The sequence below is a fragment of the Varanus komodoensis genome, unplaced genomic scaffold, assembly GCF_004798865.1.
Source record: "Varanus komodoensis strain SLA01 unplaced genomic scaffold, ASM479886v1 scaffold145, whole genome shotgun sequence".
In the NCBI taxonomy this organism is placed as follows: Eukaryota; Metazoa; Chordata; class Lepidosauria; order Squamata; family Varanidae; genus Varanus; species Varanus komodoensis.
Window position 1 is genome coordinate 225,759 of NW_025335425.1, and position 13,574 is coordinate 239,332.

General features: G+C 45.6%; 1 protein-coding gene across 1 annotated transcript; it reads left to right on the plus strand.

Moving 5' to 3' along the window:
* The first annotated feature begins 2,433 nt into the window (after positions 1-2,433).
* Positions 2,434-11,025, plus strand: LOC123020224 (gastrula zinc finger protein XlCGF57.1-like). Its single transcript, XM_044423662.1, has 6 exons — positions 2,434-2,551; positions 3,351-3,430; positions 5,149-5,272; positions 6,235-6,317; positions 6,833-6,959; positions 9,353-11,025. The coding sequence occupies exons 1-6, from the start codon at positions 2,434-2,436 to the stop codon at positions 10,831-10,833; spliced, it is 2,013 nt and encodes a 670-aa protein (XP_044279597.1). The 3' UTR covers positions 10,834-11,025.
* Positions 11,026-13,574: the final 2,549 nt, after the last annotated feature.

Genomic DNA, 13,574 nt, shown 5'->3' on the forward strand with positions numbered 1-13,574 from the left:
TGTGGGCCCTCTTACAGCAACTCTAGCCATTCCCGTGTCGAGAAATTTCCGCCAACCCCCCTGAGGACTTCACGGCCAGGTCCAGCACCTTGAATTGTGGCTTCATGCAAGTAGGATGATGTGGTTTCCAAGCAGGAACCAGCATAGAAAAATACAGTAAAACCTTGGATTGTGAGTAACTTGGTCTGTGAGTGTTTTGCAAGACGAGCAAGAAGTTTCTCTAAATTTTAACTTGATAAAAGAGTGATGTCCTGCAGTTCGAGTATTACGTGCAATTTGCCTGCGAAGCATCACATCACAACTGAGTGCTGGTTCTTTTCTCTCTTGCTGGGGGTGAATACAGCATTCTCTCCCCCCCCCCCACGCATGCACCTGCAATCATGCCCACACCCCCCGCACCCAGTGATATGTAATATCACTTGCCAGAGAGACTCAGCTACTATCATTCATAGAAACATAGAAACAGACTGAGTCAGAAGGGGCCTTCCGGGCCATCTAGTCTGACCCCCGGCTCCAACCGGCTCTGCTCACGACATGCCCACCATGTGCATGTGCAGGCTATCTTTGAACACGCTCACCGATGAGGCCTCAACCATCTCCCGGGGAAGCCCATTCCATACCCTTGGGATCCCAACTGTCAGGAAGTGCTTCCTGGCATCCAAATTGAACCTTGGTTCCCTGAGCTTTGCTCCGTTGGAGCCTGTCCTGCCTTTCTCTGCAGGGGAGAACAGGTCTTTACCCATCTCCGTGTGACTCCCCTTCACATACCTGTATGTCGCCAACAGATCCCCTCTGAGTCGCCTCTTCTTCAAGCTGAAAAGACCCAATTCCCTCAGTCTCGCCTCATGTGGCTTCCCCTGCAAACCGGCCACCATCCTTGTGGCCCTGCACTGCACTGACTCTAACCTGGCTATGTCCTTTCTGTAACGAGGGGCCCTAAGCTGAGCACAATACTCCAGTTGCGGGGGCACCAGAGTCATATAGAGTGGTAGTAATCCCTCTCCCGATGCCTTGATAACCTTCATGCCTTGATAAACTCCAGCTTCGAGTAATGTGATCTACAAGGCATTTTTGTTGCAAACAGAAAGATGAAGCAGCAGCTGCGGCTCCAGCAAAAGCTTTCTTGAGAATGAAAGATGAAAATTTGCACCTAGAGTGAGGCTCAGTTCCGCTTGTTATCTTGCATTGTCTATATTTTACTAATCACTTTAACCAAACCACAATGCGCAACCCAGCCTTTTCCCAGTGCCTGAAATTGGGGTTTGCCGAACATTGATCCAACTGGAACCTTTACATTTGCTAGGTCACGGTTTTTGGAGCCGGGGGTCAGACTAGATGGCCCGGGAGGCCCCTTCTGACTCGCTCTGTTTCTATGTTATGTTTCTCAAAAGGCGCCCATACCAGAAAGAGCTGCTCCCAGTTTCTCGGTTTCCCCTTCCTCTTCTTTCTCCACTGAATTAGGTTCCAGGGTGTTTCCTCCTGTTATCACTGCAGTCTTTTGGTCTGTTGAGAGATCTGACATCAATTCTCCACGAATCTGCTCTAATATAGTAAGAGCCCAATGCAGTCTTTTTGGAGGGAGGATCCAAGCATGAAGATCCGAAAAGATCCCAAAGCTCCTGCATCAAATTTTTGTGATTTAAAAAAAAGTTACAGAATGGAGTAACCTTATTTACATTGAACCTTATGGGGAAATTCGCTTGGATATACAAGTGCTTTGGATTACAAGCATGTTTCTGGAATGAATTATGCTCGCAATCCAAGGTTTTACTGTACCTGCCGGCCATATTTATTTCCTTCCTACAGGCAGTGGGAAGATGTCGGTGACGTGTTCCAGATCTGCTGGTGAAGTGGGATGAAGGCTGCACAGAGCTCAGCTTGGGGTGGGTTCTCCTTCGCGGGGATGTGCTGGGACGCACCTTCTCTGGTTCCTGCCAGTCAGCTGGATCAGGGTTTGAATGACATGAGCCCTTGGGCCTGGTTTCCCTCGCAGGGCATTTCTGGCCCTGACAAATGAAGTTTCTGGATGAAGATACATTGCTGCTCTTCTGTTTTTTAGGAGGTTTTTTTTATCCTTTGAAATTCACAGGACTGACTCCACATTAAAAACAGATTTAGGGGAGCATGAAAGGAAAACTTTGCAAAAGTGCCATTTTTCATCTGTCTGTGTCCTCAGCTGCTGGGATGAAGGAGCCATGGCAGGACATACATGGGAACCTAAGAGCCTCTTGTAGGACCATGAGCAGAAATAATGAGAAAAACAAACATGGTGTTCCCAACAGCATGCTTTCTATTGCACCTCCTTTTTAAAGGTATTTTATATTTGGCTAAAACATGAACACAACTATCATTAATATGGCTATTTTCATTTCTATACCACTGCACAGCTCTCTGCTGGGGGAAAAACCTTCCTTTTTTTCCCATGGTCCAGTGATGTTCAAGGAGGTGGCTGTGTGTTTCTCGGAGGAGAAGTGGGTGTTGCTGGATCTGGACCAGAGGGGTCTGCATGGGGAAGTCATGGAGCAAAATTACAGGATCGTGGCCTCTCTGGGTAAGAGCGCCCTTCCTTGATCAGCACTGAAAGGTTGCAATTCCTGCTGCACTCATTCCAGGCCAGGGTGCCGATCGCCGAAAGAGCAGTCAGGGTTGATCTCCTCTAGGACTGACCGGTTTGATCTAAGATCGACTGGTTTGATCTCCACTGAGCTCCATCTTCAGGATCTGGCCTTCTAGAGAGCAGGCAGGGTTGATCTCCTCTAGGACTGACCGGTTTGATCGCCTTGCAGTCCAAGGGACTCGCAGGAGTCTCCTCCAGCACCACAATTCAAAGGCCTCAATTCTTCGGCACTCAGCCTTCCTTAAGTCCAGCTTTCCCAGCAGGTGAGATGCAAACCCCAAAAGCTCCTGCCAGAGGAAAAGTGTTGTCCTTCAAAGGCGCAATCAGTTGTTTTCATGACGGCCTGGAGAGCTTCGGCTAGTGGGTGGCATGCAAATAAATATTAGGCTGGGGAGGGGGGTGTAGGGGGTACAGATGTGGAACTGGGCAACGCATGGCACTGGCTGCTTAAACACCTTAAAATGTATCGTGGGGAAACAGGACACTGAAGCGCACGCCCCGTTTCCAAAGCAGGGGCTTCCCTTGCTCTCAATGGGGCAGATTCTGGCTGGGGGGAGCGGAGGGAGCACCGCTCCATCCCCGCCCCCGCCTGCAGGAACCCCGTCTCTGCGTGCAGCGCCCAGCACCCCCTTTGCTTCGCCGGGACGGCTCGCGGCCCCGCCCCCTCGTTGGCCCCGCCCCTTTGGAAAAGGGGGCAAGAAAGCGCCTCTCGCCTACAGAGGCTCCTAAGCAGGGACGTCATTTCCTGTCCTGCCCCCTGCCGCCGCCGCCGCCGCCGCCGCCGCCCCCCCCTCCCGCTACTACGAGGATCTGGTGAGTGCAAAGTCCTCCTTCGGTGAAGCACGACCTCCGCGGGAGAAAATGCACTGCCAATGCAAGGCGTACATTGGCAGCCCGCCCCCGCCCCCGCCCGCCACTGCAGAGACATTGAGAGAATGCAACGCGAGGCCTTTGCTAGCGCGCTCCCGGCTGAAATTCCGGGAGGAAAGGCAATGCAAGGAAATGCAATGCATTTGAATGATTTGGCAGTGCCCCCGCGGCTGAAAATCGGGGAGGAAGTGCACAGCGACGCTGTGCATTGGCGGCTCTCCCGTCTGAAAATCCCGGGGGAAATATAATGCAAGGCAATGCGTTTGAATGCTTTGGCTGTGCTCCCCCGCCCCCCATTGCTGAAAATCCGGGAGGAAATGCAAAGCTGCGCTGTGCCTTGGCGGCTCTTCCGTCTGAAAATTTGGGGCGGGGGGCGGGTAATGTAATGCAGCCAACTTGAATGCACCGGCAGCTCTCCTGCTCAGGTGGCAATCCGAAAAGAAATCTACCACAGCGCAATTTGGGGTTCCCCCAGAGGAGAAAAAGGCAGGATACAAATTCGGTGTAATAATAATAAGTGAATGCATCGGTAGCCGCTCAGGTGAAAGTCCGGGAAAAATGTGGCGCGTTGGAATTCTGCCTTCAGGCTGAGAAACTGGCAAAAATTGCAGTGCAATTAAATCCAGTAAAGACACGTGCTGGTTAGATTTGTGGTGGGATAGCAATGCAGCTGCCCCCTTGGTAGCCTCGCCACCCCCTCCCCCGTGGCCACCCACCTCGGGGAAGCCAAACTGCAACGCAAGGCAGCAAGAGGGGCTTGGAATCGTCCGGAGCTGTGCCTGCCCAGCGAGGGATGTGGGTTGGCAGGTGGGAGCAGGGTCTGGGACCCCCCGATTTCCAGAGGGGTGGCAGGAAAGCTGAGAGCCTCGTGGCATCCGATGGGGTGGCCTCTGGGACACGAAAGCTGGAGCCCTCAGAAGTATGTTCACACTGAGGATGCTGCAAGGCTTAATCTGGTTTATTTGCTCATCCCTTGGAATTGGGGTGCTTGAACCCAGGTTAGTTTGTGGGAGTATTTTGGGATGCAGACAGAAAAGGAGGTTGTGGCAGGGGGGCAGCAAATGGGTGAAGGTCTCTCTGGACATGCAGTTCAAGAACACACATTGGGAAATACTGCCCTGGATTCTGCCGGGACCCAATCTCCATCTGCTTCTCCAACAGGAAAGAGTCTTTGTGAAGGCTGGAATTGTCTGCTTCTGGTCTCCTCGCCACTCCTTGGCTTTGTCACCTGTCCTACAGAAATTGGGAGGAGGAAGGGGGCTTCTAAAATAACATTTGGGGAGTTTTGCTGCCAGCAAGCCGTTGAGCATAAGAGCCGTGTGGCTCTTTGGTTGCAGGTGGCCGATGGCAGAAAGATACACCAAGAATTGGATCCCGGAGTGGTTCCAGGCTGTCCTGTCCCCGGAGATGGAGAGCTGGGCCAGGGGGTGTGGGGTGGGGTCCATCTCCCAGGTGGTGACCTGGGCAGAAGGTCTCCTCTTGAGCCAGGCAGAGAACAAACAGCTGGGTGAGCGGCAGGTGAGAGGGGACTTCATTCTGGCCATCCCAGGGGTGGGTCAAATGTGCCTTGAACTCCCCACCCATCATCCTATTTTGTCCAGCCCTTTTCCTCATGTCTCTTCCCCTTCCCTGCATGGGATTCTCACTGCCGTTTCATTCAGGTGGAGAGGTGGATGGATGCGGGCAGCTTCATCCCTGGGGCAGTGGAGGCCCTGCTGGATCCCACACAAAAGCTCCTCTTCAGATGGACCATGCAGCAGATGGATGGAAGTACCTTTTCTCCAGGTAGGGACTAACAGACACACATTTCCACCAGATCTTACTCTCCCAGGTCCGCTGAGCAGCGTTCTTTTCCCCCTGGAATTTTGGGGTGGGGGACATAAGAAACAGAGGGAGGACGTGTGTGTCAGAGCATCAGCTGTGCATGGTGGGATTCAGCAGATTCTGAAATGATATGAACAAGGGTTAGAAACATAGAAACAGAGCGAGTCAGAAGCGGTCTCCCAGGCCTTCTAGTCTGACCCCAGCTCCAGCCGGCTCCGCTCACGACAAGCCCACCATGTGCATATCCAGCCTATCTATCTGGGTTCCCCACTCAGCCATGGAGCCAACTGGGTGACTTTGGGCCAGTCACAGACTCTCAGCCCAACCTACCTCACAGGGTTTTTATTTTTATTTATATTGCGACTTATATCCTGCCTTTTTCCTACAAAGTGCTCAAGGCAGCTTACATCATCTCTCCTCCTCCATCTTATCCCCACAACAACAACCCTGTGAGGTAGGTTGGGCTGAGAGTCTGTGACTGGCCCAAAGTCACCCAGTTGGCTCCATGGCCGAGCGGGGACTCGAACCCGGATCGCCTGAGTCCCAGTCCCATGCTCTTAACCACTACACCACACAGGGTTGTTCTGGGGATAAGATGGAAGAGGAGAATGATGTAAGCTGCCTTGAGCCCTTTGTAGGAAAAAGGCAGGATACAAATAAATAAATAAATGAATAAAAATAAAATAAATCTTCGAACACCCTCACCGATGGGGCCTCAACGACCTCCTGTGGAAGCCCATTCCATACCCTCGGGGTTCTGACTGTCAGGAAGTGCTTTCTGGCATCCAAATTGAACCTTGGTTCCCTGAGCTTGGCTCCGTTGGAGTGCCTCCTGCCCTTCAGGACAGGTGAGCAAGGCAGAGAAAAATGCATGTTCCAGGGAAATGTGATGGACCTTTTTTTTTTCTTGGCCATTTTCACAGACACCAGGAAGATGTCGGCAACGTGTCTCAGGTCTTCTCCTCTTTGTGGTGCAGTGGAAGGAGATGCTCTGCACCTAGCTCAGGTAAGAGAGGCTTTTCCCCCCAGGGAATTTGATAGGATACGGTTCCCCACATCCCCGCGGGGCTGCTGAAGCAGTCTGTATTTTCGATAGGCACCTGGTTCACATGGCAATTTCTCCTGCTCTGATGAATGGAGTTCCTGCTTGAAGACATGCTGGAATTTAAGGTGTGGACTTGTCTTTTGAGTTTCACAGAATTCCATGCCAGACTCTGCATTAAACAACAAATGGGGAATGCATGAGCTGGAAACATTATAAAAACACTTTTTGTAGTGTGTTTGAGGCCTAGGATGCCGGGATGAAGGAGCCCAGGAAAGCTAGATGTTATCCAAGCCAGTTTCAGGGACAAATGGGAATTTATGGTTTTCCTGTGAGGTAGACAGCGAAATATTTTTAAAAAGCGTGGTAATTTTAACAGCATTTCTCTATTGCCCCACATGGATTTTTATCCATTTTTATATTTGGGTAATGCATGGAGATAGTTTCCTGCAGGAGAAAACGATTACTTCATATTGCAGGGTCTGGTGACCTTCGAGGAGGTGGCTGTGTGTTTCTCGGAGGAGGAGTGGGTGCTGCTGGATCTGGACCAGAGAGCTCTACACAGGGAAGTCATGGAGCAGAATTACGGGATCGTGGTCTCTCTGGGTAAAAGCGCCCTTCCTTGTCATTCCTTCCTGCAGGGCATTTATTACCAGAGAACAGCTCTGGATCTCTTGAGCCATTTGGCCCCGCAAAGCTTTCTGCTCTTCTCTCTCCTCACCTGGCTAGCTTTTGGAGGTGCTTGTTAATTGGAGAACCTTCTCCCAGTGCTGTGTGCCCATTTCTTTTTTGATCCTGGGCTGTTCTCAGGCACTTCTCTCTTATCTGGAACCTGAGAATGTTTCTGCAGTCCCAGAACCCATATATATCTTGCCAGTGGTGTAACCCTTATGGGTTGTTAGTGCTGAACAAAACATGGCTTGTTATCTTGGCTGGGTTCAGAACTCATAGAGTCATAGAATAGTGGAGTTGGAAGGGGTCATGAAGGCCATTGGGTCCAACCCCCTGCTGTTGCAGGACCCCAAGTTACACCACCCCACTCTGATGGGTGTCCGGTTTCTTTTCGAATGTCTCCAGTGTGGGATAACCCATCACCTCTCCAAGCAGCTGATTCCACTGTCGTATTGCTCTGACAGTGAGGAAGCTTTTCCTGATGTCCAGCCTGAACCTGGGTTGTCACAACTTGAACTCATTCTTCTGTGTCCTACACTCTGGCATCAGCAAGAAGAGATCTTGACTTCCTCTGTTCAATGAAAAATGCTACTCAAATGCTACTCAACTCATCTAGCAAAACCAAGGCTGTGGAACTCACTGCCAAATCAGGCCTTCCTGGGGTTCGTGCTTTGTGCTTTGCTGGCATCCACTTATTTCCTAGATTTTCTTCCTGGGTTTCTTGAAACTGGTGGTTAACTGGCTTTACTAATAAATTCCCAGGGTTACTGGTTTATTTCTTGGCTTTTACCAGTTAACTTTTCTCCATGGGCTTTGGGGATTACTGACTTCTTCTGGTGATAAGTGGTATTATACTGGGCTTGTGGTTTACTAGCTGTACACATTTGCTCCATGAGGATGTGCATCGGATAACAGTGCACATAGGGGCCATTTTTTGCCCCTTTCTAAAAGCTTCTAATGCAGTGGTGGCGAACCTTTTAGAGACCGAGTGCCCAAACTGCAGCCCAAAACCCACTTATTTATCACAAAGTGCCAACACTGCAATAAAACCTGAATACTGAGGTTTTAGTTTAGAAAAAAGCAACTCGCAGCCCGTCCAAGCAAATGTATATATATCCTTGGCAGCACACTGACCGGCCATGTGAAAGCTCGGATGAGTTGTAGCTAATGAGTCGCGGCTCATGATGTCATGGGCTCACACTGCTACTCCTTTCCGAGCATGTGCATGGCCCCTATGTGCACTGTTATCCGATGCTCGGCTTCCGGGGTGATGCTGGGGTGACTTGGCTCGCGCTCTGATAGAGAGGGATCTGTATGCCTGCAGTGGCACACATGCCATAGGTTCGCCACCACTGTTCTAACATTTCTGCATAAATATGATTACTCAGAATAAGAGCTCTAAATGCAAAATCATTTGCGTTGTCCCTTTTGGCTTTTCCCCACCCAGCACAGGAAATGCCCCCCCTCCCTGAGATTTTCCACAGTGGAATTAGAACTTTGGACCAAAGTAGGGTTGATAATATCATGTACTCAGATGGGGAGCCATTTTCCAAGATCTCCAGTTTCTCTTTGTGTCCAAGCCCTGCTGAGTCACGGATGTCTTTCTCTGGATATTCTGGAGATATTCTGGAGATCCAGCCTCAGACAGACCCAGAACCTGACTCAAAAGCAATTCTGGACAGCCAGTCCCATGAATGCAATTTTCCTCCTTCCCTCTTTTGATTGAGCACAACGCTGAGCACCCTGGAAGGACCTGGGACTGCGCAAGACCATGTACTTCCCTAGCCCGATTCCTCCTAGTGCCTGCCCACAATATTTGACAGTGGTATTGTGCACTGTTATAAACTTCGTCTTTGAAGTCAACAAATTGTTTTCCCAGCCACTTTTTGCCTCTTCCGAGCAGAAATGCTTCCCTACATTTGGATGGAGCAGAAAATGTATAATCGCCTTGCATGAAGGACAACCTGGTATGTCCAGTTAATGTTGTGTAAGGTTACAGACTTCCATGGATGCTGTTGCTCTTGGGGAGTGAAGGGCAAACTTATTCTCTGGGTGAGGGATTATTTTTGCCATCAAACAAGGAAGTAGCCCTGAATTTCAGAGCATGGATGTTGCAGCAGCCTGGCTGAGTAAAAATGAACAGTGTATGTTCGGAAAGAATTCTCTTTCACTCTTCCAGAGGTCTGCAAGGAGGGGATCATAAGACTTCTCTGCAGCAGAATCAGCTTTCCCAACAACCTTTTCAAGGAGTGTCTGGTCCCAGCTGACTGTACAGCAGTTTGCTTTAAATACCTGTTTTTCATGTGCAGTTTCTCTCTTTCTTTCAGCAAGGGATGTTTGGGAGATGGCATATGAAAGAGAAGCACATGAAGTGATGAAGGAAAACAGAAAGGGTCCAGATGTGGAGAAGAAAGCTAGACATCCAGAGGGAATGAAGAAACAGGGAAGCAACCAAGGAAAGGTGGAGAGGAATGAAGCCACTGCTTTTCTGGATGGTGACTTCCATGAAATTCCCGTCCATCCAAAAATTCACAAAGAGACAAAGAATGAATGTGTTGTATGTGGGAAAATATTTGCTTATAAATCGACCCTAACTAATCATTGGAAAACCCACACAGGGGAGAAATCACATAAATGTACAGAGTGTGGGAAAAGCTTCAGTCAGAGCTCAAGCCTTAGTTTACATCAAAGAATCCACACAGGGGTGAGACCATTTGAATGTGTGGCATGTGGAAAGAGCTTCAGTCAGAAGGATAAACTTATTTTGCATCGAAGAATACACACTGGAGAGAAACCATTTAAATGCCTGGAATGTGGAAAGAACTTTAGCAGGAAGAGTACACTTACTTTGCACCAAAGAATTCATACAGGGGAGAAACCATATAAATGCCTGGAGTGTGGAAAGAGCTTCAGACGCAGCTCAAGCCTCACTTTCCATCAAAGCATACACACAGGAGAGGAACCATATGAGTGTTTAGAGTGTGGAAAGCACTTCAGGTGGAGTGGATACTTTATTTCACATCAAAGAACCCACAAAGAGGAGAAGAAGCTTGAATGTCTGGATTGTGGGAAAAGCTTTAGTCAGTCTTCAAGCCTTAGTTTACATCAAAGAATCCACACTGGAGAGAAACCATTTAAATGCCTGGAGTGTGGAAAGAGCTTCAGTCAGAAGGATAAACTTATTTTACACCAAAGAATACACACAGGAGAAAAACCATTTGCATGTCTAGAATGTGGAAAGAGTTTCAGTCGGAGAGATACACTTAATTTGCACCAAAGAATTCACACAGGCGAGAGACCGTATACGTGCTTGGAATGTGGAAAAAGCTTCAGACTCAGCTCAAGTCTTACCTTACATCAAAGAATACACACAGGGGAGGAACCGTATGAATGTCTGGAGTGTGGAAAACACTTCAGGTGGCGTGGATACTTCAACTCACATCAGAGAACTCACAGAGAGGAAGAACAAATAACATGCCTGGAGTGTGGAAAGAGTTTCACTCAGAATGCATCTCTTGCTTTACATCAAAGAATACATACAGGCGAGAAACCATATGAATGTCCAGACTGTGGAAAATGTTTCCGTGTGAGCAGTAGTCTTAATTCACATCAAAGAACCCATACGGGAGAGAAACCATTTAAGTGTCTGGATTGTGGGAGGAGCTTCAGCCGAATGAATAATCTTACTTCACATAGCAGAATCCACACAGGAGAAAAACCATTTAAATGTCTGGAGTGTGGAAGGTGCTTCAGCTGGAGGAATAATTTTACTTCACATCAAAGAACCCACACAGGGGAGAAACTGTAAGCATGTAGAATGTTTTGAGTGTGGAAAGAGCTTTAGTTGAAGTTAAACATTTATATATATTTTAAAAAATTCTGTAGCAGGGACAACCCATTTGAAAGTGTGGAGTATGGAAAGAACACTTTTGAAATTGAAGACTTAATGTCCCTTTCTCTTACATCCAGTAAGGCAATTAAAGAGGAAACACCAGATGCATATTTGGAATGTGGAAAGCATTTCATTTTCTAAAATTGTCTTTTAATATTTCATTAAGTACTAACAATACAATACAGTGCAAAATTACATCCATAACAACCAAACATTAGAAGGAGGAAAGGTACTTAAAACACAAATAAGTTGTACATATACATAGGTTGAAAAATTTAAAATTTTGTTTATTTGACACTAAACACAAAAACTGCACTGCCACACTGGGACCTTCAGTTACACAGTAATTATTTATTAATAGTCATATATACCTTTCTTCTCCTTCACTACTTCTATGTTTCTCCTCTTTCAGTATGATCCTCCATCCAAAATTGCATCAATTCATCCAAGTGTTTGAAACCTTTCCCTTTTATTAATACATGTTCAGTGAATGATCCTCAAATGTCATTAAATTATGCTTGTCATCCCTTTTTTCACCTTCCCCTTTTCATTGCAGTCTTTGCTATTATTAATCTTACAGCTTTTAATAAACCTGTTATTCTTTAATATTCTTTTTCCATTTCTTTTCATGTAATAATGACAATAATACAATACCAGGGTCTGAGTCAATATCTAAATTCATTATTTCGCTAATTTCCTTAGAAACCATTTTCCAAAACTTCCTAATATTTTCACATTCCCACCATAAATGAAAATAGGTACCCACCCACATCTCCAGCATGTATTACTTATTATTCATAGAATATAGTTTTATTGATTGATTTGTATCCTGCCTTTTTCCTACAAAGGATTCAAGGCAGCTTACATCATTCTCCTCCTCCATCTTATCCCCACAACAACAACCCTGTGAGGTAGGTTGGGCTGAGAGTCTGTGCCTGGCCCCAAGTCACCCAGTTGGCTCCATGGCTGAGTGGGAATTGAACCCGGATCGCCTGAGTCCCAGTCCCATGCTCTTAACCACTACACTACACTGGCTCTCTATTTATTCCAAACATTTGCATCCCATCCTTCCACACAAGTGCTCAGGACGACTTACATAGTATAAAATTACAATAATACAATAGTAAAACCGCAATTATTAAAAACATCTAAAATTGAACATTATAAACTAAAAAATAAGGGAAAATACAATAGGAAATGAGACGGTGAAACCAGAAAAAAAACCAAAATCTTAAAACGTCTAAAACCCTTAATTATTAAAACTATGGTTGAATTAAAAGGTCCAGAAATTCATATAATCTTGATTGGGTTTACAGCCTTTGCCTTCTATCAATATTGCTTTTACAAAATCTTCCCAAATTTCATTATATTTATTTGCTTTCATTAACCCTTTTAAAATGTTTGTTTCTGTTGTCAGTTTATCATTAATTACCATATTCCATATTTCATTATACCATTCATGCCTTTGCAAAACCCAATTCTGTTTCCAATATTTAACTATCACTAGCCTAATTGCCATTATATACTTACAATCAATTCTTTCTTAGCTTCATTTATATCTTGTTTTTCTATCAACAGTAATAACACCATTTTCAGTGACATTTCTAAATCAATCTAAAATTCTCCCATTTCCTTAAATACCATAATCCAAATCTTTTGTATATTTTCACAATCCCACCACATACGTTTATAAGTTCTGATCTCTTTACCACAACTCCAACATATATTAGAGTATTTATCATCAATTTGATTTAACTTAACTGGTGTTAAACACCATCTCCATATCACCTTGTATCCATGCTGTTTAATTCTAATTGACATAGTCTTATATACTCCTCTATTCCAAATATTGTTCCAATTCTTGTCTTTTGTTTCACCTACATCCATTTCCCAAATTGATTTTAAACTTTTTTTCTGATCCCCTAACTCCATTAATATCCTGTAGATTTTGGCAATTCTTCCTTTACTTGTATATTCAACCAGTCTTAACCTAGCAGATTCAATACTTCAATATTTTCTCAGACCTCTCAAGTTTCTCAAAACCTCTTAAGTTTTCTGGAAATCCTTCAGTTTCTGTGACTGGAATTAATGGTGGAGACGGTCAGCATAAATCTCGCTCTATACATGTCCCAAATGTGGATTATATTCCTAAGGAAAGGATTGTCTTTTTTTAAACAATTTTTTATTATCCTATTTAAAAAATGGTTTAAAAGTGATCCCTCAATTTGTTGGTGTTCTAATTCTGCTCGTTTTGCCTCAGGGATGTAGTATAATGTCTTTTGATGTGTTAAATAGTATAATTTGATGTTCAGAATACCCAATCCTGTCATTTTTTTGTGGTTTATACTGTCTTTTCTTCCTAATCCTCAGTTTCTTATCCCTGTTACAAAATTTATTCATTATATTTTGTCGATCATCCAATTCTTTCCATAATTATTAGACAGACCATTACTAACAAAGTTGCAAACTTTTCTGAATATAATTGATGTATTAAATTGTGTGCCAAATTCTAATATCTCCATCAACGTCTTTATTGCAGGACATTCCACACAATCAAAGGCTTTAAAAATATTCAATGCTATTACACCATTTTAAAACTTTCGTTACATTTGCCTTCTATTACATCAAATACTCTTCTAGTCAGGTCTATCAAATCT

What these genes read in the sequence shown, in the direction of transcription:
- LOC123020224 (XM_044423662.1), top strand. Translation starts at nt 2,434, where the DNA reads ATGTTCAAGGAGGTGGCTGTGTGTTTCTCGGAGGAGAAGTGGGTGTTG. An exon ending in CAGGATCGTGGCCTCTCTGG is followed by an intron (nt 2,552 to 3,350) that starts GTAAGAGCGCCC and finishes GCTCCTAAGCAG; the next exon opens with GGACGTCATTTCCTGTCCTG. An exon ending in CGGGATCGTGGTCTCTCTGG is followed by an intron (nt 6,960 to 9,352) that starts GTAAAAGCGCCC and finishes TCTTTCTTTCAG; the next exon opens with CAAGGGATGTTTGGGAGATG.